The sequence below is a fragment of the Macrotis lagotis genome, chromosome X (assembly GCF_037893015.1).
Source record: "Macrotis lagotis isolate mMagLag1 chromosome X, bilby.v1.9.chrom.fasta, whole genome shotgun sequence".
NCBI lineage: Eukaryota > Metazoa > Chordata > Mammalia > Peramelemorphia > Peramelidae > Macrotis > Macrotis lagotis.
In genome coordinates this window covers 683,734,318-683,758,571 of record NC_133666.1, presented here as the reverse complement: position 1 = coordinate 683,758,571, position 24,254 = coordinate 683,734,318, and the positions used below count along the sequence as shown (strand labels likewise).

Sequence of the window (24,254 nt, the reverse complement as noted above, 5' to 3'; positions counted from 1 at the left end):
AATTGGGAACTATACCCAAAAGGCTATAAAACTGTGTAAAGCCTTTGATCCAGCAATACCACTACTGGGTTTGTAACCCAAAGGGATCATTAAAAAAGGGGAAAGAACCACATGGACAAAAATTTATAGCAGTTCTTTTTGTGATGGCAAAGAATTGGAAATTGAGGGGATGCTCATCCATTGGGAAATGACTGAACAAATCATGGTATCTGTGACAGAATATTATTGTTTTGTAAGAAATTATGAGCAGCCAGACTTCAGAAAATCTTGTAAAGATTGTGTGATGATCAACAACTTTTCTCAGCAATACAGTGATCAAAGATAGTTCTAAACGATGTGATGGAAAATGCCGTCACACTCAAATTAAGAACTATGAAATCTCAATGTGATCAAATGATATTATTTTCATTTTTTGCAGCTTTTCCCTTTTTTTTCTGTTTCTTCTTTCACAACATGACTGATGTGGAAATATCTTTCTATGATTGCACATGTATAACCTATATCAGACTGCTTACCATCTTGGGGACCGGGGAAGGAAAAGAGGGGGGGATGAAAAATTCAGAACTCAAAATTTTATAAAAATGAAGGTTGAAAGCTATCTTTATATGTGATCAGAAAAATACTGTTTACAAAAAAGTAACAACTAGACCTTGAATATTAATACAATTGGTACTTTAAAAATTTTTTATTTTAATGAATGAGTGAATATAAAAAAGGTTTTTTTTGAATTCTGTCTTGTCTTGTCCTTGCCCAACCTCAAAAAAAAAGATTCTGAGTCTGATTTCTGTTCCTATAAGCTAAAATGAAGAACTAGACCCTATTGCTTATCTCTGATTCCTCTTTCCCCTTGAGATAATGGCCAATATTTTTCCTGTCTCTACAGCACTGGGGTATAGCCCTCTTGTCAATGGAGTTCTTTTGTCCCGATCCATCATCAGGCCCCTCAGATGGCCAATATCAGGTAAACCCCTGCTCCCGATGTCCCTGCTGGTTCTAAGGTGGCCCTCATGATCCCCCAAGCATTTAAATGGAAACTTGACTGATGAGCCATGCCAGGTGTTTCCAAACCCCAGAGGTCTTTGCCACTGCCCCACCCCTTGACCCCCTCTTCTCGCTTCCCTTCCAAGGGTTGCTCAGTTTTGCCACAAAGGGTCTGATAAACAAGTAGGGGGTGGGAGGTTGCCGTCACATGGCCTAAACCACAGTCTAGCTTCCTCCTTTTGCACAGTGCTGGAGAGCAGAGAGTCGGGCAGGTAGTGCCACTCATCCCTCTGTGGGTCGTCATCTTCAGGATTCTCTCTGTGTCTTTGAGGATAGGATGTCGCCACAGTAGTGAGGTGGTTAGCCTGCAGCCTTTCCTGGTCTAAGGTGCAGAGACACCCCACTGGTCTCTCTCTCCACAGCCTGCTGAGGACGGTAAGCGGGGCGGGGAGGGAAGGCCACTGGGCCTCCATCCTGTGGGTTGGCAACTCCATGGTTCAGTGATCCTCAGCAGGATACAATGGGTTCCCTAAGAGCTTAGACTTGCTGTGATGACAGAGAAGATGTCACCCTTTTTTTAAATCTGGTAAATAATGGTTCTGAAGTCATTGTCTGGAACTGGACCCATGTCTCCACAATGACACCTCCTGGAGCGGGAGGATGGGCTAATGAGCAGAACACCAGATTTGATGAAAGAAGTATAACTATGGGGGCTTCACGCAACAGCAATGTGCTGTAGGAAAGGTCTTTTGCTTTACGCATCAAAAGACAGTAAGCTCTAGCCGACAGAGCGCTGGTCGCCAAATCAGGATAAGCAGAGTTCAAGATCCTCCTGTTTGAACCTCCTGATTTCTCAGTACCTCAGGAAAAACTCTAAAATGATAAACTGCAGAGATGTGCATCAGCTGAGAGAATTTCCTCAGTTTCCTCTATTAGTAAAATCACAGGTCTACTGCTTACTTAATTTCTGCTCCATCCAAATTGGGAGACCTCAATAATCCCCCTCTCTTCTGTAAATCTCTGATCTTTTGCTCCTTGAGTAAAATGATGGGCCTGGCCCAGATTGAGTTTCCTTAACTTTTTGAGTACAGGTGACCTTTTCTCAGAATTGTGTTTTTAAATGCATAAAACACAAACAGACAAAGAAATCAATTCTAGTGAAATAAATATGATTTTTTTCCTCCATCAAGATTTATGGACCCCTTAAAAATTATCCAGTGACTCCCAATTAAGAACTCCCATTCTAGAGGACTTCAAAAATTACTTCCATCCTGGACATCTTCTATTCTATGATGGCCCAATTTAACTGGGTTCAGCAGACTCTGAAGCCTTGGGAGATAGGTTAGGAAGTTCAATGAGTATACCAGGCAACGCCCTCTGCACCCTCCTTGTGGGTGGGCCCCCTTCCTTCCTCTAAGGGACTCAGGTCCCACCCACTCTGAGAACTCCTCTTGGCCATAGTTTCCTGGGAAGGAGGGTGGGATCTCCTCCCTTTGATTTCTCCTAAGATACGGCTAGGCAGAGCAAAACATATTTCTCATTTCAAAGCTTGCCCTCCTTCACCAGCCTCTCTCTCTGCCTGGCATATTTGGCTGCATTCCAGGTCGTTCAGGGGTGATAGAAACCCACAGACACCGGAAGGAGCGGTGCTGCTTGGATAATTTGACTTCTAGAAAGCTTCTAGTTTTCTCTTGAAGTCACAGTCTGGTGGTAGTGGTGGGATTGAAACCCTCACAGGTCCCCTTGGGGATGTGGATAGGTGTCTGGGGAGCCACACCTTCTTAGGAAGAATGCCAAGACCTGGGCTAGGCAGCCCCAGTCTGCTCCATCATAACCCGCTCCATCGTTCCAGGACTGAGTAACCCTCAAGACCCATAGGATATTCAAATCTATTTTCTCAGCAACATTTAGATGACATATACCAAGCCAGATATCAATCAATCAACAGATTAACCAACAATCATTTATTCTGTGTCTGGCCTTGATTCGAGGTCTAGGTGCCAGAGATACCAAGAGAAGGTTGAAACACTTCCTATTCTTAAGGATCTTATATTCTAATGGGGGAGATATAATAATGGAAAATGTATACAAGACTTATGCAAAATAAATGCCAAATGATTGGGAAGAGAGGTGAGGCACTAGCAAGTGGTGGGGTGGCAATGCTATCAGTATCAGATTTAGAGCCAGTCCATTCCCTTCATTTTACAGATAAGGAAACTAGTGGTTCAATAATTACTTCCTAGGGCATTCTAGGGCACCAAGGATGATTGGGGTGGTAAGTAATGCCCTTTTCTCTTGTTTCCTGTTCATGGTCATGCTCTTATGGTCTCCCTGCACTGCCCAGATTGTATTTGGGGAGTTAGCATCAGACAGTGGAAACAAACTCTGGATTTGGAGTTAGAATTTGAATCCCAAGTCTGTTGACTATGACTATGATACTTTGGAGAAGTCAGCTTACATCTCTGGGTCTCAGTTAACTTATTTGTAAAATGATGATTTGGACCAGGTTGGGTGAAAGTGATTTTTGCAACCCTAGAAAGCTGTCTGAGTGTCCATCTCTTCTGCTCCCTCTCCTTGGTGCTTCATCCTAGACTGGCCTACCCTTCCTGTCCCAATAGGGTCCTGGGAGAGACAAATTGGGAAGAATCATTCTAAGAATTCACAGGTTTTCAGATTGACAAAATATTTTCCTTCCAACAGCCTTTTAGGATAAGGAGTAAAAGCTCATTATTCCTATTTTATAGATGTGGAAACTGAGATTCTGAGAGAGTAAAGTCACCTACCTGTGGTTAAACAACTGGAAGGTGCAAGAGCCGAGATAGGAACCTATGTCTCCTGACTCTCATTTCCAGGGATCTTTCCTTGATGCTAAACTTGTAGAAAGAGGCTGGGGTCCCCACTTCTGCACTCCCATTCCTGATACCACAGGCTATTTTGACTCTCTAACCATCACAACCCTTATGGACCTGAGTTTTGAAAGCAGAAGGCTCACTTGGGTCACTGTCTTAAGAGAGAGGATAAAATAGGTTTGGGATATAACATAGTCCTGCTAATATTTATAATATAACATTTTGTATTATATATAAATATAATATTTAATATAAACATACAGATGTTTATATTATATAATATTTTGTACAATGTATTGTATGTTTATGTTATATAATATATAAATAAGCTAACATTTATAGAGCATTTTAATGTTTGCAAGGTAATTTACAGATATTTCCTTTTTTTGTTTGTTTTGGATTTTTCAAGGCAATGGGTTAAGTGACTTGTCCAAGGTCACACAGCTAAGTATTAAATGTCTGAGGCTGAATTTGAACTCAAGTCCTCCTGACTCCAGGGTCAGTACTCTATCCACTGTGCCCCCTAGCTGCCCTGATTTACACATATTTTTGATTCTCACAGCAACCTTGGGAGACAGGTGCTCTTATTATCCTTATTTTTCAGATGAGGAAAATGAGAGAAATAAAGTTAAGTGACTTGCCCAGGGTCACACAGCTACTAAGTGTCTGAGACCAGATTGAACTCAGGTCTTCTTCACTCCATAGTCATCCTGATCCATATCTGGGCACTAGACTCAGATGACTCTGGAGGAGAAAGTGAAACTAGCTCCCCTTCACTCAAATCTAATTCCCAGGCTTGTCATGGCATCACCTCCCATGATGCCATGGTCTTCTTTGAGTATGAAGGATAAACATTATCAACAGGTATTTATTAAGCACTTGGTTTTTTATTATTTTTATTATATTTATTTTATTTTTGTACAAATGATTTTTTATACATTACTTAAATATTCTTGTTTAAGAGTAAACATAACACCCCTCCCCCAAAAATATAGACCCTCATGAGTGATAAAGTAAAGGAAAGAGGAAAAAATTGAAATTAAAATAAAAAAAAATAATAGGGGCAGCTAGGTGGCACAGTGGACAGAGCACCGGCCCTGGAGTCAGGAGCCCTGGAGCTCAAATCCCACCCCAGACGTACAACAATCACCCAGCTGTATGACCCTGGGCAATAAGCACTTATTTTGTACAGGCATTGTGCTAAGCATTGTTGTTCAGATTCTTCATGACTCTATTTGATTTTCTTGGCAAAAATACTGGGTTGGTATTCCCTTTTCTTCTTCAGTTCATTTTATGTATTAGGAAACTGAGGCAGAAAGGATAAAGTGATTTACGCAGGTTCACTCAGTAAGTACCTGAGGTTAGATTTGAACTCAGGTCTTCCTAAATCGAGACCCAGGATACAATCCACTGCACCACCTAGCTGCTTGATAAGAGCTTAAGGATATAAATCAAGGAGCTCATAGTCTAAAGGGAGAGACATGTAAAGCAACTTTATACAAACAGCATACAGACAGGACAAATTGGGAAGGATGGAAAGGATCAGGAAATATTTCCTATAAAAAGTGGAATTTTAGTTGAGCCTTGAAGGAAGCCAGGGGTGACAGAAGGCAGAGGAGGAGGGAAAGCATTCTAAGCCTGAGAAAATCTCTAGGACAGGAGATGGAAAGTTTTGTTTGAGAAACAGAAAAGAACCTATCATTGTGTCCAGTGTCACTGGATCTCACATTACATTAGGGAGTAAAGTTTAAGCAGATGGAAAGGTGGCCGGGTGAGGAGGGCCTTTGAATACTAGACAGTGGATTTTAGATTAGATTCTGGAGGTGCTAGGGAGCCACCGAAGCTTACTTGAATAGAGGATTGGCTTGATCAGAACTGTATTTGAATTAATTTGACATCAGAGTGGAGGACTGATTGAAGTGGGGAGACACCTGCGGCAGGTGGACCACCCCCGCCCCAGCATCCCTGGAACTATTGCAAGTTTGCCTGCACCAGGGTGAGGGCGGGGCCTTAGAAGAAAAAGGGGCCTGAGGGAGGCCGGAAATCAGCCAGAGACATTGTAGCTTCGAAACTGACCAGAGATATTGTAGAGCCGAAACCCACCAGAGACATTGTAGAGCTGAAACTCACCAGAGACATTGTAGAGCCGAAACTCACCAGAGACATTGTAGCGCTGAAACTCACCAGAGACATTGTAGAGCTGAAACTGACCAGAGATATTGTAGCGCTGAAACTCACCAGAGATACTGTAGAGCCGAAACCTACCAGAGACATTGTAGCCCGGAAACTCACCAGAGACATTGTAGCGCTGAAACTCACCAGAGATACTGTAGAGCCGAAACCCACCAGAGACATTGTAGAGCCGAAACTCACCAGAGACATTGTAGTGCTGAAACTGACCAGAGACATTGTAGAGCTGAAACTGACCAGAGACACTGTAGAGCTGAAACTGACCAGAGACATTGTAGAGCTGAAACCGACAGCCAAATGAGAGGCCGTTTGGTTGTAGTGGGTGAGGGGTAGTGGATGGTGACACCCTAATTTTCAACTTGAGATCAACATATTTTGATCATGGTGGTTCCCTTCCAGAGTAGAGCTTTCTGATCATCTTCTTAAGTTGATCCTGGGGAAATGAAGTATCACCAGGGAATTGTGGGTGCTGGATTATTGAATTCTCTCCATGTATCAAGCTGAATGTTCTGATTCTGAGAGAGATGTGTGTGTGTGTGTGTGTGTGTGTGTGTGTGTGTGTGTGTGTGTGTGAGTGTATAGAGGATAAAGATGGAGAATCCATCCCTTCCAGGCCTCAAGTGTCTTATTAGACATTGGCCTGTCCTTAGATCAGGAGGATGTTGTCCTAGGCAATGATAAGGAAGTTGAGAAGATGGAAGTATTTGTAAGGAGAGATGATGAGTTCAGTTTCAAACATGTTGAGTTTAAGATGCCTACAGGACTTCCAGTTTGAGATTCCCAAAAAAGTAGTTGGAGATATGAGACTGAGAATCAGCAAAGAGGTAAAGGCTGTATGATATATTTGAGAAACACGGGCTTAGATTGGATCATTGAATCCACTAAGATCATCAAGTGAAATTACATGGGGGGGGCAGCTAGGTGGTGCAGTGGATAGAGCACCAGCCCTGGAGTCAGGAGGTTTGAGTTCAAATCCAGCCTCAGACACTTAATAATTACCTAGCTGTGGCCTTGGGCAAGTCACTTAACCCCATTTGCCTTGCAAAAACCTAAAACAATAAGAACACTACAAAAAAAATAGCTTAGAGGGAGAAGAGGAGAGAGTCCAGGATAGAGAGTACTAGGAGCCATTTCCCAGATGAAGATCCTACAAAGAAGACTGAAAGGGAGTGGTTGGATAGGTAGGAGGAAAACCTAGAGACAGCATTATCAAAGAAACCTAAAAGGAGGTAATTGATAACATTAAAGGCTGCAGAGAAGTCAAGAAGGATGAAGATTAAGAAAAAAAATCTTTGGATTTGATCATTAAGAGATCATCGATTAAGAGATTGGGGGGGCAGCTAGGTGGCACAGTGGATTGAGCAACAGCACTAGAGTCAGGAGTACCTCAGTTCAAATCTGACAATTACTTAGGTATGTGACCTTGTGTAAGTCACTTAACCCCATTGCTTTGCAAAAATCAACAACAAAAGAAAAAAATTGGAGAGAGAAATTTCTGTTGAATGATGAAATTTAAGAAAAACTGAAAAGAAAGGAAGTGGAGCATCAGTTGTAGACCACCTTCTCAAGGAGTTTAACCACAAGAGGGAGAAGATTGATATGGTTGGATGGAAAAATGGCTCTGACATTCTATATTCTAGAACCCCTGCTATCTCTGACCATTGATGATTACTTTGACCATGGTGGCTCCCTCTCTGAACAGAGTGTTTCTGCCCATCTCTTTAAGTTGCTCCCTGGGAAAATGAAATATCTCTAGAGAATTGTGGGTGCCAGATTGTTGAACTCTATGTATCAGGTTGAATATCCCCGAGTATGGGACAGAGACAGAGACAGAGACAGAGAGACAGAGAGGGTTTAGTGTGGCTATGGAGAGTCCATCCCATTATTTTAGGTCTCGGGTTAGGAAGGCAATCTCATAGGGAGCCCCTTTCCCAGACCCAGATGCTCAGCTTCAGTGAAGATGCCACAACACCTCCAGAGACACAGGGAGTGCTGTGGTACTCAATGACATCTTCTAGTTTCCAGGAAGTGGTTTTAAACTCAGTCTTCCTGTAACTGGCCCCTGGCTCCACCCTAGGTCTGATTTCTGGTTAGTTTATTGCTCCTCTGAAACAGTTCCTCTGTGTCTCTGTTGCCATGGAGACATTTTGTTAGGGTGAGGTCCTCCTGGACCTGGTTCTCTTCTTCTGCAAGGCCAAGGAGAGCAGATTGAGAGAGCCAAAGTGGCCAGTACTGATGTGCACCCAAGACAAAAGAAACCCACAGGATCATAGATGTGGGGTTAGAAGGGACCCCAGATGCCATCTAGCCCAACAACCTCATTATGCAGAGGAGTAAACTGAAGCCCAGAGAGGGAGAAAGACATTCTCAAAGTCACACAAGTAGTAATTGACAGAACTGAGATCTGAACTCAGACCCTCTGACTGTTCCACTCAGACTGGAACTAGAGAGAAGCAAACTGAGATTTGTCCATATTTCCTAAAAAAGTTCCCTTCACAGGCCTTCTAGAACCTTGTTCTGCTTCCCCAAGAATAACAGTAATAATAATAATACTGTAATGGAATCAAGCAGGGCTGTGGAGTCCAAGAATTTGGGTTCAAATCTAAATGCTACCCCTTATTACTTTGTGTGGATCCAGACAAGTCGCTTCATTTTTCTGAACCTCAGGTTCCTCCCTTGTAAAATAAGGAGAGCTGATCCCTCTAACCCCCAATGACCTCTGAGACCCTTTCCCTCTAGATCTGTGATCTTAAGTCTTGACCTGAGTCCTAAAGGAAGTTTGAAATTCTATTAGGCAAAGATAAGAATAAAATGTATCCAGGCATGGACAAAAGTGTGCAGGCAGGAGATGGAAAGTTATGACTAAGCAACCTGAAGTAGATCAGGAAAAAACACCAAAGCTGCCCTTATCACCAACCATGCTTTATAAATCATAAATAATATCTTAGAGTGGAAATGGTATTTTTAAGTTTGAAAAACAATTTCCTACAATAACCCCATGATTTGCATGTTGGTCAGTCATTTTTCAGTCACATCTCATTCTTCATGACCCTATTTGGGGTTTTCTTGGTGGAGATCTTGGTGGTTGGCCATTTCCTTTGCCAGCTCATTTTACAAATGAGGAAACTGAGAAAAAAAGATGAAGTGACTTGTCTAAAACCCCATAGCTAGAAAGTGTGTAAAGCTGGATTCAAACTCAGGAAGAAGAATCTCCTTGGTTCCAAGCTCAGAGCTCTAGCACTACCACTTTTTTTTTTTTTAGTTTTTGAAAGGCAATGGGGTTAAGTGGCAGCTAGACAATTATTAAGTGTCTGAGGCCGGATTTAAACTCAGGTACTCCTGACTCCAGGGCTGGTGCTCTATCCACTGTTCCACCTAGCCGCCCCAACACTACCACTTTTTTGCAATTTGTCCACATCTAATTATTTGTACATGTTATCTCCCTCATTAGAATAAACATTCCTTGAGAGCAAGGACTCTTTTTTTGCCTTGCTGAGTTTAGTATGGTGCTGCTATGTAGTAAGACTGATAAGTTTTAGTTGGTTGACCATGACTTTTCTAGGCAAAATATCTCGGTTCTATTAGTTTTTAAATTAATTTAATTTTATTCTTTACTTAAACATTGGGGGGAAAGAGCATTTTATATGCAAGTAAAACAGAAAAAAAGATTGCATATAAAGTAGTGAATCTCTATTATGTTCTGCTTGCTTTATATTTATACATATATTACATATATAATAGATACATAAATATATGTATGCAAATATTTATATATTTATATAGACTTTGAAAGTAATGTGGAATTCTGTAGATAATGAAGAATTTTATATATATATATATATACATATATATATATATATAGGTATGTATGCATACATGTTTCCACATTACTTTCAAAGCTATCCAGCTGTGTCTCCCTCTGAACTTTCCATTCACTTAAGTGAATTTTTTTAAATTCACTTTTTTAACTTCACTTTAGTGCATTTTCTTTTAAATGATTCAGAAACTCTCTTTCCTGTCCACATTTTTATTCTTTGCCAACATTATTGCTAATTTTCTTCTTTTCCTTCCCCTCCCCTTCTTTCATTGGAAAAGAAAATCTTTCATGCAAATATTGATAATCAAATCAATATTGACCATACTGACCTTGTCCAAATAAATCTGCTTCATTTTATACCAGAAATCCCCCTTCTCTCCCTTGGGAGGTGGGTAACATGGACCTCTGAAATCCTGGCTGACCGGTACATTGATTCAAGGCCTCCCTCCTTTAACTGCTTCTTGAATGACTTTCTGTCCCCTTCCCACCCTGGCCATCTTCCTCTTATATATCAGTGTTGTAAATACAAAAAGACATAGCCTTCTGGATGTAATGTGATCAGCACAGAACGCAGTAGGACAAGGTCCCCAGGCCTGGACTCTTATTGCAGCAGCCTGAGATTGCTGAGCTTCCTTCAGGTCTCTAAGGCAGGAGTGGGAAACCTTTTTCTGCCAACGGTCATTTGTACATTTATTTTTTTATTTATTTTAGGTTTTTTATTTTTATTTATTTTTTTTTTTGCAAGGCAATGGGGTTAAGTGACTTGCCCAAGGCCACCCAGCTAGGTAATTATTTGTTTTTATTTTACTTTTTTTTTTAAGTTTTTGCTAGGCAAATGGGATTAAGTGGTTTGCCCAAGGCCACATAGCTAGGTAATTATTAAGTGTCTGAGGCTGTATTTGAACTCAGATTCTCCTGACTCCAGGGCTGGTGATCTATCCACTATGCCACCTAGCCGCCCCTCATTTGAATATTTATAACATCATTCACCTGCTATTTTTGGTCAAATATTTAATTAATTCACCCCTAAAAAAGCTTCTAGAATTATTGAATTTTCAGTCTTGTCTGAAGTTACCATGGTAGTGCCAGACCAAATGGCCCATAGGCCAGATGTTCCCTGCCCTTGCCTAAGACATGATTATTTTGCATTGACCCTGACCCAGGGATGCCCAAGTCAACCCCTATTGGGAGCCAATGGTTAAAATTTATCAAATCGGATCCTGATTTATTGTTTTATTGATTGTTTAGACTTAAGAGAGTGAGGTAATAATGCAAAATTTTTTTTAGGCAGTGAGAGTTAAGTAATTTGCCCAGGGTCACACAACTAGTAAGTGTCTGAGGTTACATTTGAATTCAGCTCCTACACCCCCTAGGCCAGTACTCTATCCATTGTGCCATGTAGTTACTCCACAGATTAGGCTTAAAGTGGGTCCTACACTTACCAGCACAGGCTTGGGACTCACCCCCCCCCCCCCCAAACTGCTATCTGGTCTCATCTTCCCCACTTTATGATTTTTTTAACTCATGATAAGACTTTATTTATCTCTATTAAATATCACTTGGGGCCACTAGGTGGTGCCATAGTGCACAAACCGCCAAGCCTGGAGTCTGGAAGACCTGAATTCAAACTTGACCTCAAGTCACTTACTAGCTGTTTGACCTTGGGCAAGTCACTTCACCCTGCTTGCCTCAATTTCCTCATCTGTAAAATAAGCTGGAGAAGGAAATGGCAAACGACTCCAGGTGTCTCCGAGAGTCAGACACAACTGAAACAACAGAACAACAACAAAATCATCTAAGCAACCCCCCCTCCGTCCCCTGCCCAATACCCCACATCACTCAAACTTATCTCCTCCAAACTATCTCTCCAAAAGCTCTTCCTTCAATTAAACTGAAATCTGTTTTTCGGCAACTTTCCCTCATTTTCCCTGGGTCTGTCCTCCATGGTCACTCACCACAAACCTGGTCCTCTCTTGCTAACCCTTCAAATATCGCAAGAGAGGGAAAGCACTCCTCTCCACCTCCCAGCTCTTCAGCTTCCTTCATTTCTTAGGACAAGAATAAATATAAGTTCATAAGACTTGGTCTTAGGAAGACCGGAGTTCAAATCCAGCCTCAGATACATACTGGCAGTGTGACCTTGGGCAAGTCACTCTCTAAGCCTCAGTTCCCTCATCTATAAAATGGGAATAATAATAGCATCTGCTCCCTAGGGTGAAGAGAATATAAGATAAACCTTTTTAAATCTTAATGGACTATGCATGTGCATAGAATTTTCATAGAATTTCAAGATGGACAGCAACTTGGAATTCATCTCCCCTGACCTCTTCTGATCATCAACCTGAGCTGGGGCATCAGTGAAGCCACTTGTCAGACCTTCTGTGTCCCTGATCCTTCTCTTCCTTGTCTTCCAGGTATAATGTCTGTGATTGTTTTCTTCTTCCTCCTGACCCTCCAGCCTCATGGACATGGACAACCCACTAGGGCCAACCAGACCCTGACCAGAGAGCCCTTGCTTCCCCGAATCAAGAGAAATTTCTTTGAGGATGATGATTATGAGTATACCACCCCAAAAGCAGAGATGATGGACCAAGACAATTTGACTACATTGTCTCTGGTCACAGCGGAAGGAGCACCACAGGGGACCACAAAGGTACCTGTAACCATGGACTTGGTCCAAAATGAATCCATGACCCTTGAGGCCACAAAAGGGAAGTCAACCATGGAGGAGTTGACTACAGAAGCCACAGAGAGGCCTACCACAAACCCCCCACTCACAGTGGAGTCAACTTCAGGTCTGCCCTCCAAAGGACAGCAGATCACACACGACCTCACGACAACCAAGGTGGTTACAGGCATATCAGAAATAGTTATTCCTACCACGGAGGAGTCAACATTCAAAGCCCCAAGTTCAGGTGTCCATACTGCAGGGGATGTGGGCACAGATACAGTGACTATGTCTACCATGGGGAACTCAACCACAGATCCATCAGTCATGGTCACCCTGCCTTCTGATACAGGCAAGCCAAAGACCATAGCCTCTACCATAGGACAGTTGACCACAGACTCTGTTACCCCAAAAGAGCCAACCACCAGCCTTCCTGCAGAGCTCAAATCTAACTATAGCAGCCCAACTTCATCCCTGAATGAATCTGCCCTTTTTTACATCACAGTTCACCCCATACACAATTTTTCTACCACTTCCTCCCCACCTTCCTCATCCCATGCACATTCAGATCCTCCCATGCCTAAGGTAGCTACTGAGCAAATCAGACTCACCAATACCACTGCCCTGGTGGCTGTGGCCACCACTGCCCAGGGGTTCATCTCTGGTAATATTCCAGTGAGGCAGTGTCTGCTGGCTGTCCTCATCTTGGCCCTCATTGCCACCATCTTCCTGATCTGCACTGTGGTCCTGGCCATCCGCCTCTCTAAAAAAGGCCACACTTACCCTGTTCGAGATTACTCTCCCACTGAGATGGTCTGCATCTCTTCCCTGCTGGCTGAGGGTGAGGGACCACCCATGGCAAATGGGGTTCCAGCAAACTCCAAGACCCAGCTTCTCAAGTCTACTCCAGAAGAGAACTGCAGTGGGGATGATCTTACCCTTCACAGCTTCATCCCATAATCCACCTGGACCCACCCTGCCTCTAGGCAACCCTGAGAGAGATCAGGAAAGATGGGTCCTGCACCCAGGGAAGATGGGTATGGGAGTTTTCAATGTTGAGTCTAGGGAGGCTGAGAGGCTACTCTAGGGAAAGTTTGCCTTTAGCTTCTCATTCTCCCTAATTGTAAAGATGGCCTTCCAAGTCATGAATTCAAATTCTGACTCTGCCACTTACCTCTTATGACTTTAACAAGACTCTTCCCCTCCTCAGGCCTCAATTTTCCCATATGTAAAATGAGAAGACTTGAACTAGATAATCTCTAAGGTTATTTCCAGCTCTTAAACTGAGCAGTGGACAAAGAAAGTCCTGGTTTGGGCTGGGAAAGGGAAGGGTCATTTTCTGTAATATCTTATTAAGTGAACCAAATTCTACCACAGTGGAATGCTATGAATTTGGGAGGTCATGATAAACAGGAAATGAAAATTGTCTCTACTCTGTGTGTGTTTTTAAAGATAATTCTATTTACACCAATACTTCAAGGATCTGTGCTTCTGTTGAGGAGAGTATGCCCTCTGCCAGTGCTGATTGCAACCCCTCCATAACTTAGTAGTTGTTCTTGGAGAGTTACTGGATGTGAAAAGCTCTTGTCCTTGCAGCTGACTTGGGGCTGAAGAGGTCTGAACTTTGCTGGGTTGGTCCTCAGACACAGACATTCCATCTCCTAAGACCTTTGGAGAACCTGCTCAAGCTATCTCTCCTCTGGCATCATCTTCAAGAACCTCAACTCACTCACTTCCTGGTCACAGAGAAAGGATAGACTCGGACTTCACCAAGTCTTGTAGGGTTACACTAGACTGCGTGTACACACATACACATACACAAACACACACACACACAGAAAGGCACATATACAAAGATACACATAGACAGACACACACATATACACAAAGACACACACATACACTGGGTCTCAGCAACTTCCTCTTCTCACTACTGTGATTCTTTGCTCAGAAGGGACCTCCTGAAACCCAATGGAATTCATGAATCTCTGGAAAGGCCAAAAGTCAAAGGCCTTGAGTTTACATCCGATTTCTGCCACTTCTGATCCGTGTGACCTTAGTCAAGTCACTGACTTGTTGGCTTTTCATTTCCTCATCTGTAAATTGAGATGAGCTCCATGGTCTGTGAGGGACCTTATGGCTCTCAAACTTTGAGCCATGATGCTTCTCAAAGTTCAATCAAGATGGCGGCTGTATTGAATAAAGACTTCAATTCAGGGTGTGGGGCAGGGAGGTGCCAGAAGTCCGGGCTGCAGGATTAAGGGGTCCATAGGTATGTCCCTGACACAAACATGGGTGAAAAACTAGACCAGGATACACTCCTCAGCCCAGACTGATTTTCCAGCCCTATTTCATGCTCTGTTCCAACTGAACTGGACCACCAACCACTGTCCAAACTTGATGCTCTGATTCTTACCTCTGTGGATTCTTTTGCTCTGTCTGGAGTGCCCTCCTTCCTGAACTCCCCCTCTCAGAAACCTGCCCATCGTCAAGGATCAACTCAGGAGCCAAGTCCTACTGGAAACCTTTCCAGATCTCCAATTAGCATTCTCGCCCACCCCCAGTTCTCTCTGCTATAGATTAATATATTAGCATATATTTTCTTATGTACGTATTGTTTTCTCCTCAGTAGAATGTAAGCTCCTTGAAGGCAGGAACAATTTCACTTATTTGTCTTTGTAGCACAGGTATCTTGAACATACCAGGTGCTTGGGTTGTTTAATTGAATTGACAACAGTAAAAATGTTCATTCCATTTTCTTCAGCTGTCTTTACTTCATTCTATCACGTCTCCAGTGACTCAGTCTTATGGGAAACTGACAATTTCTCTTTTTTTCCCCTCACTGCCTTGGTGGGGGTTTGGCTCTTTTATGGTATTCTCTAAGGGGCTTTGAAGGATGCTGTGAGCTTTTAAATAACAGGAAGAAGGAACCATACATTTGATCCTTTCTATATTGGAGTATGTGATTTTGTGCGTGTGCATGTGTGTGTGTGTGCGCGTGCGTGTGCGCACAGGTTGTCCTACTTTCCTCACCAATTATTTTTCCATTATGAAGTCCCTGTGTTCTCAGGAGAAACCAGCTAGGTAGATCTCTTGGGGGAGGGAGGGAGTGGAAAAAGTTCTTTGGGCAAAAAAACAGGCATGCAAGGTTAAAGAGAGAAACTCCAGCTAGGTAATTAGGTACGCACTGCTACATATGTGCAGAACCATGTGTGAGATGACCAGGAAGTTAAACAGAGGCCTGGTTCTTGACAAGATTTGGCTAAAACTCATTGCTGCTTCAGATGTCTGGGCAAGTCATTGTAACCTCTCTGTGCCTCAGTTTTGTTCATCTCATATGGAGAAAATAATGGCCCCTATTTTCTAGGGTTGTTTTAAGCATCAAATAAAATCTTTGAATTTTCAAATCAAATCTTTTCAAACCTATAAGTGTTATATAAATTATTATTATTATTATTATTATATTATCTATATCCTTTGAGGCACAACTTGTGTGTATCCTAGTAAAAAATATAAAGGTCTTAGAAGTCAGGAGACATGAAAATAGATCACTTATGAGCATGTTCCTTTGTCCAAGACTCAGTTTCTTGATGTATAAAATGAGGTCCCTTCCAATTCAAAAATATTTGTTCAATGATCTTGGACCCCTTTCAGCTCTGATTTTGAGTTTGAGTTTGAAACTGAAGGTCTTGAGCAAAAACCAGAAGTTTTAAGGACACAGGTAGTGTTTCCATTCCTATTGTTCATCAAAGGCAGAGGTTCCAGAAGAAAAAGGCAGATGGGGAAGGCCAACTGCTGTATAAGAAGAGGATGTCAGAGAATCAAACCTGGATTTTTGGACTATGGCAGGTTTCTGGCCAGAGATGGAGTATACCAAATGAAGGTCATTTAGAGTTCATTTGTCTCAAGTTTTACAAATCTAAGCAAAGATTTTAAATAGATTTAAAATTTTTTGAATCAAAATCAATAAATAATCAAATTAAATAAATCAATTATTTAAATAATTAAATAAATTTCAATTTCAAAGATTTAAAAAAAAAGAGGAGGGAGAAAAATACCCAAGTGTATACATTAAGAAAAGCTACACTATAGGAAGAAGAATATTAGAGATGTCCCAAAATTCACAGCAGAGACATAGAGATACCCTTTTCTTAATATCATAAAATATCTATTTAAAACAGAAAGCAAGTCTCCTCTGCAATGGAGATACAGTAGAACCCTTTCCAATAAATAGGGGAGTGAAGTAAGGATGCCCAATCTCCCCGCTCTTATTTGATACAGCCCTGGAAATATTAGCAACATCAATGAGTCAAGAGAAAGATATCAAAAGCATAAAGTTAGGTAAGGTATACTTCAAAACCTCTAGGAATCAGCAAAGATATTATTTAATATTAATTAAATTAATATTAATTAGACCATGATTAGGTTCTGCAAAGTAGAAGGCTACCAAATAAATCCTCAACAGCATTTCTATAAATTAATGAAAAAATAAAGTAATAACAGACAGAAGAAGCAATAATAGAAATGGAAGCCTCATTTCAAATAAAGACAAAATATATTGAATATCTCAGGATCACTCTATTAAAGAATGCAAAATAATTATATAGATTCAATTACAAAGTGCTCTTTAATATGGTTAATGTGAAATAATTACTATGGATATTTGTAACTGATTTATTTTTCTTATTTTCTAATTAGGTAGCAGAAGGAGAGAATTTAAAACTAAGAAAAAAAAGAAAGAAATACCATAGAATAGATAAACTGAAACCAAAACAAAGTACTCCTTAAAGAAAAAAATAATTTAAGTAGATCAAGGAATATTTCATTCTCATGTCTAGGCTATGCCAACATAAAAAAATGACAGTTCTATCAAAAGAGTTACCTTTTAATACTTTGTTTATCAAATTTCCAAGGGAATACTCTACAGAACTTGATAAAATTATAACAAAATTTATTTCAAAAACCAAAAGATCCAGAATAACAAGGGAAATGATGAAAGGGAGTAGAGGTGAAGGGGATAGCACTTCCAGACTTCAAATTACATCATAAAGCAACAGTTCTCAGAATTAGTAGTGTCAAGTTAAAAAAACAGAAATAAAGCTTGTAGAGGCTGCATGGTGACTTTGAAAACCACAAATTAGCCACAAATTATCTATATTGCATTGCATTTTTATTTATTTTATTAAACATTTTCCAATTACATTTTCATTTGAACTGCTGACACCTACTCCCAATCACTTATAATAAGGGAAATACAAATCAAAGCATCCAGAGGTTGTTAAAAAAAATTCTGAAATTTAGCTAAAATGGCAAAAATCAATAGTCAGTGTTGGAAGAAGGGTGGAACAATAGGCACATTTTTACATTGTTGGTGAAACTGTGACATATTATAATCATTTTGGAAAGCAATATGAGTCTGCAAATAAAATGATTAAAATGCCAATACTTCCTGAACCAGAGACTACATTACTAAGCTTATGCCTTAAGGAAGTCATTGACAAGACACAGTCTCAATAAACACCAAAATACTTATGCCAGAACTTTTTGTGAAAATATTGTTTTTGTTGCTTGTCCTTCATCCTCAAAGGGGTCTGTGACATCAGGGATTTGATGCTTTGACATACAAATAAATTGGATTGGGGGGGCAGTGCTGTGCAAAATCACCAGTCTCACTTTCTCCTTTGGAATCATCTAGGTCCAGTAACCAGATATGGATCAGGATAACTGAAGATGGCCCTGGTTACAGTGAGAGAGTTTGGCCTTTATAAGCCAAGATCTTTAACAGATCTCAGTTTGACAGAGGCAACACCCATTCATTGTTGGCTAAACAAAACAAAAGAAGGGAGAAGGAGGAGGAGGAGGAGGAGGAGGAGGAGGAGGAGGAGGAGGAGGAGGAGGAGGAGGAGGAGGAGGAGGAGGAGGAGGAGGAGGAGGAGGAGGAGGAGGAGGAGAAGAAGAAGAAGAAGAAGAAGAAGAAGGAGAAGAAGAAGAAGAAAGAAAGAAAGAAAGAAAGAAAGAAAGAAGGAGGAGGAGGAGAAGGAGAAGAAGGAGAAGGAGAAGGAGGAGAAGAAGAAAAAGAAGGGGAAAGAAGGAAAAAGGAAGAAGAAACAAGGAAGAAGCAGTAGCAAAGAGAAGCATAGAAGATTTGTATGGATTAATTTAAAGTGAAGTGAACAAAATCCGGAAAACAGCACATGCATGGACTACCACAAAGAAATTGGTAGGAGAAACAACAATAAAATGAATGAAATTGAATGTTATCAAATTTTGATGAAACTTGGCCCCAAAGAAGGGCTATGAGCATGCATTTCCCTCCCTCTCTTCTTTGCAGAGGTGGGGAACTATGATGTACATATAATGTCAGATTCAATGACTGTATTTATTTGTTTTGTTGTACTTTAAAAAATTTTTTTGGTTTTATTTATTAAAAAGAATATTTATGGGAGGGGAGGGAGGGAAGAATATATTGAGAAATGTGGATGACACAAAAAATAAAAAATAATCAATAAAAATATAAAATATTATCATAAATAAGATCATGGAGAACAAGAGAGGTACAACAGGGTTAGAAATAGATGAATGCTGTGGAATTTTAAAATAGAAGGAAAAAGAATCTGCTGTCTATAGAATAATGAGTTTGACTTCCATTTCTGACAAAATTATAGAATGTTTTATTAAAAGAATGGAGGTTGGTGTCTAGAAAAGAAAGCAGTGACCACAAAGGACCAGCAAGGCGTCATCATGCAAAACTAACCTCATTTCATGGCAGAGTTAATGCAGATGCTCTTGGTAAGTAAAGTGATATGCTATAGATAGAATCTACCTCAATGTTTTCAAAACATCTGATAACGATTCTTATGGTTTTCCTGTGGAAGTGATGGACGCTTGACAGTTGTGTAATTATGTAGCTTCTGAGCTAGTTGAACCCCATTCCAGGAACTCTCTCCCTCCTCATCTCTGCCTCATGTCTTCCTTGGCTTCCTCCACATCTCAGCTAAAGTTTAACCTTTTACAAGAAGTCTTTCTCCATTCTCCTTAATCCCTTTCCTCTGTGACTCTTCTCTCAATCTTGGTTTTTTTTTAAATTACATGTTGTTCCCTCCATTAGACTGTGAGTTCTTTGAGACCAGGGACCTTCTTTTGCCTTTCTTTATATTCCCAGATTTTATAGCGCAAGCCTGGCATATCGTTCAGTCATTTTCAGTCTTTTCTGACTCTTCTTTTTATTTATTTATTCATTATTTATTCATTCATTCATTTATTCATTTATGTATGCATGTATGTATGTATTTGTTTGTTTGTTTATTTATTTTTCAAAGCAATGGGGTTAGATGGCTTGCCCAAGGCCACACAGCTAGGTAATTATTAAGTATCTGAGACTGGATTTGAACTCAGGTACTTCTGATTCCAGGGCCAGTACTCTATTCACTGCGCCACCTAGCTGCCCCTTGAATTTTATTTTGGAGACCATAGTTTAGAAATGACATTTATAAGTTGAAGAGGTCCAGAGGGCCACTAAGATGAAATTGTTCATGCATATGAAGACTGGTTCATACCATAGAGGTTCAAAATGTGTGAAGATTGGTTGAAAGAATTGATTGTATTGAAGAAAGCCATTGTATCCAGGAATGATGAACTGACAGATTCTGTATTCTATGTTTTCATCATACCCTGGCTCAAGGATCATATTCAGAAAGGATACTGAGCTAAAGAGCTTCCCAGGGAGGATGTTGGGATAGAACTCTATGAGGATCTATGGATCCTATGAAGGAAGAGAAGACTTGGATGGGGTGGGAAGAATGGACAAGAGAGTTGCCTCTGAGAGTTTGAAGGATTAGCAGGTTAGATAAGGGAACAGTATTAGTCTTTTTCTGGTTAATCAAACCAGGGCCAATGGGTGAGAGGAGAAGATGAGAACCTGGGCTGGATGTTAGGAAACACTGCCTGGTAAGAAGACATATCCTAGAGTAGAGTGGGCTGCCTTGGAAGGTTGACAGTGATCTCTCAATGGAGATCTCCAAGCAGTCTGGATAATCCCTTGTTGGAATGTGGGGGGGGGGGGATTATTGATCAGGGGTAGGTTAGATTGGATGCCTCTAAAACCTTTCCTTCTTAGCTCTGGGTTGTGTTGGTCCTTGCAGACCACCAGAGGGTGCACACTCCCACTTCCTAGGGTCTTCTGATTTGCAGCAAGCTTCCTTTCTAGACCAGACCCCAGTCCTCAGTTTTTCATCTGCCTGAATGTGCAGCTCATGAAGGGAGAAAAGGAAGCAAAACCGGGTACTGCATTGGCAGAAACTCTGACCTGGAACCCATCAGACATCACATTGGGTTCCAGCTTGGTCACCCAACCAAAGTGGGATCTTGTTCAGTCTCTTCCTCAACTGTGCAAGGAGATCAAATGATCTCTAAGGGCCTCCCAGCTCTGACATCCTCTGTTGTCAGGTCTTCATACATAGGAAGGACAAGAGAATCTGTGTTTTTGTATGGGGAGTCATCAGCTTGGGCAGCTAGATGGTACAGCAATTAGAGCACCAGCCCTAGAGTCTGGAGGACCTGAGATCTGGCCTCAGATATTTGACACTGACTAGCTGTGTGACCTTGAGCAAGTCACTTAACCCTGATTGCCTCGCACCCAGGACTGTCTTAGGTTATCCTAATTCATATCTGCACTGGACCTAAATGGTTCTGGAGGAGAACTGTGAGACTGGTGACTTAGCACTGCCCACTCCCATTCAAATTCTGTTCATGTGCATGTTATGGCATCACCTCCCTGATGTCCTCTGGTCTTCTTCAAAAATGAAAGACAAACATCATCATCATCATCATCAACCTAGAAGGGGTGAGGAAGCCAGTCATTGGAGAACACCAGGTCTTTGTGTTGCTTTCCCCACTCCTCACCCCCAGCCTAGGTCCATCAGGACCGTCTTTAAAGTATAGGTGGGTGAATGTGCTTGGAGGCAGGAGTGAGGAGTCATCTCCTGGTCCCTTGGGGAGCCCTGAGCTAAGCAGCAAATTCCAGTCTGGTTTGTAGGATGACTTTTCTCCACAAGAGGTTGTAGTGATTTTTCAGGAATCTCTCCTCACTTAGATTTTCCATTCCAAGCTCAGCCTCTGACCAGCCAGGAGACCTAGTCATTTTATTTCTTCCTACTCCTCAGCTTAGAATTCCAAATCTTCTGCACACTAGCTTCAACCTGTCCCTTTGCTCTTAATTCTCTCAGCTACTCTTTTTTTTTTTAGTTTTTAAATTTATTTAAGGCAATGGAATTAAGTGACTTGCCCAAGATCACACAGCTAGGCAATTATTAAATATCTGAGGCTGGATTTGAACTAAGGTCCTCCTGACAACCCAATTCTTAACCAAACTGGCTATTCTTAACCATCTGCCATCATTACTCTGGTTTCACTCTCACCCTGGAGGAAGAATTGAAGCACACTGTATGTGGGTTTAATCCCTGGGTTCAAATCCTTGCTTATTGACTACCTGGCCTTGGACAAGTTTCTCCTCATCTCTTAAAAAAAAAAGGAAGAAATCAAAGTTAACTTACCTAGTAACACAGCTACTCAGTGTGTGAAGTCACATTTGAACTCAGGCCTTCCCATTCTGGTTCCAGTGCTCTATCCATTGTGCCCTCTGGCTGCCCTTCCTTAGCCATTCTTGGTCTCATTTTCTTCATATGTCAAATGAAAAAGGAATAAGGTTACCTTTGTAGCTTCCCTCTTTCTGTTTTTTCTTTTCCTCTTTTCCTTCTCTCTCTTGTTCCCACTTGCCTCCAAGTTTCTTTCTAGTTCTAAATTTATGATCTTATGATTTTATAACATTTAAAGTATTGTGTTCACTTTTAAAAAGGACAATGATAGTAGCTAGGTGGTGTGGTGGATAGAGTACCAAGCTCGGAGTCAGGAAGTCTCATCTTCAGGAGTTAAAAATTCAACCTTAGATACTTATTAGCTGAGTGACCCTGGGCAAGCCACTTCACCCTGTTTGCCTCAGTTTCCTCATCTGTATCATGAGCTGGAGGAGAAAATAGCAAATCGCTCCAGCATCTTTGCCAAGAAAATTTCATGGATAGTATTGATGTACATCTTCAGGAATTAAAATTCAAGCTCAGACCCTTATTTACTGTGTGACCCTGGACAAGTCACTTAACCTTACTTCCCTCAGTTTCCTCATCTGTAAAATGAACTGGAGAAGGACATGACAAACCAAGAGTCAAACATGAATAAAGACTAACAGAATACCGTCTGTGGGGGTGGGGAGAGGGAAGTGAGATTAGGGGGGGAATTGTAAAATTCAAAATAAATAAATTAATTTAATTTTAGAAAAGAGTCAGACATGACTGGAGTTGACTGAACAACAACAAAATGGTCCATGGGAGGACATCCAGGATGATGAAGGGGTCTTGCCCATTGAGGATTAATTAAAGAATTAGTTCGAATGTGGAGAACAGAGGAGCTATCTTCAAATGTCCGAATGGTAAAGACATTTTGACTTGACACGACTCCTGAAGACAGAATGGGGGAAAAGCAGGCAGAAATTTCAGAGATAGATTTCAAACTCTATGAAAAAAAAACACCTTTTTTTTTCCCCCGGATTCTATTGTGATTAAGTGACTTACCCAGGGGTCACACAGTTAGTAAATGTCTGAGACTGGATTGGAACTCAGGTCCTCCTGAGTCCAGGATCAGTGCTCTATCCACTGTACCACCTAAGTGCCCTAAAAAGGAAAACTTTTTAACAATGAGACTATCTAAAAGTAGAATGGGCTTCCAAAAATAGAGAGCTTCCAAGTAAAATCTACCTGGTCCTATTAGGAGAAGAATGTAATGAAAGAATTCTGATTCAGATAAGGGTTGGATTAGACCAGTCCTCAGAGGTGGGGTTTCTACGATGCTGTGCCCTCTCTCTTTCCTTCTGCTTCACTGAACCCTGACCATCCTTCAAGACTCCACTAGAAGGGTATTTGGTCAGAAAGTTGCCCAACTTCCACTTTCAGCCTCTTTCCCTAATCCTTTCTTCTTGGCATTATTCTCTGGACCTAGAGGAGGGAGACCTCTAAGGGTCACCTTGGCTCCATGACTGAGGAGACCCTCTTCTCTTTCCCTTCCCTCTTTTCTTGTAGGTGGCATGATGGACTTGAAGCCTGAGTTCAATCCAGCCTTAGACACTAGCTGTCTGACCCGTGGCAAGTCATTTACTCTTTCTGCCTCAGTTTCCTTCTATGGAAAATAGGGAAAATAACACCTGCCTCCTAGTGTGGTTGTGAGAATCAAATGATATAATATTTGTAAAGCTCTTTGCAAACCTTAAAATGTTATCTAAATACTGGCTCTTATTATTAACTTTTTCTTCCTCATCCTTTGGTGTGATGGAAAGATCAACCCTTCTGAATTCCAGTGTCTTCCCTTTGTTAATTATTTCCTAGTGATCCTTGCTTAGGATAGATTTGTTTGCATGTGTCTCCCTGCATTAGGTTGTCAGCTCCTTGAGAGCAGGGACTGGCTTTTGCCACTGGACCTAGGTGACTCTGGAGGAGAAAGGGAGACTGGAGACTTAGCACAGCCCCTCTTCACTCAAATCCAGTACACATGCGTGTCACACCATCACCTCCCTGAGGTCCTGGTCTTCTTCCACAAAGGACAAACAACAGCATAAGTACCTTACTTATTTCAATTCAAGGCATTTATTAAATGCTTCATTAACATTTATTTTTTGCTAGATCGAGAACTCTCGATTCAGAGGACC

At 41.3% G+C, this 24,254-nt stretch overlaps 1 protein-coding gene across 1 annotated transcript; it reads left to right on the top strand.

Moving 5' to 3' along the window:
• Positions 1-1,231: 1,231 nt before the first annotated feature.
• Positions 1,232-15,879, top strand: SELPLG (selectin P ligand). The gene is made up of 2 exons (XM_074206071.1): positions 1,232-1,416; positions 12,252-15,879. The coding sequence occupies exon 2, from the start codon at positions 12,257-12,259 to the stop codon at positions 13,463-13,465; it is 1,209 nt and encodes a 402-aa protein (XP_074062172.1). The 5' UTR covers positions 1,232-1,416; positions 12,252-12,256; the 3' UTR covers positions 13,466-15,879.
• Positions 15,880-24,254: the final 8,375 nt, after the last annotated feature.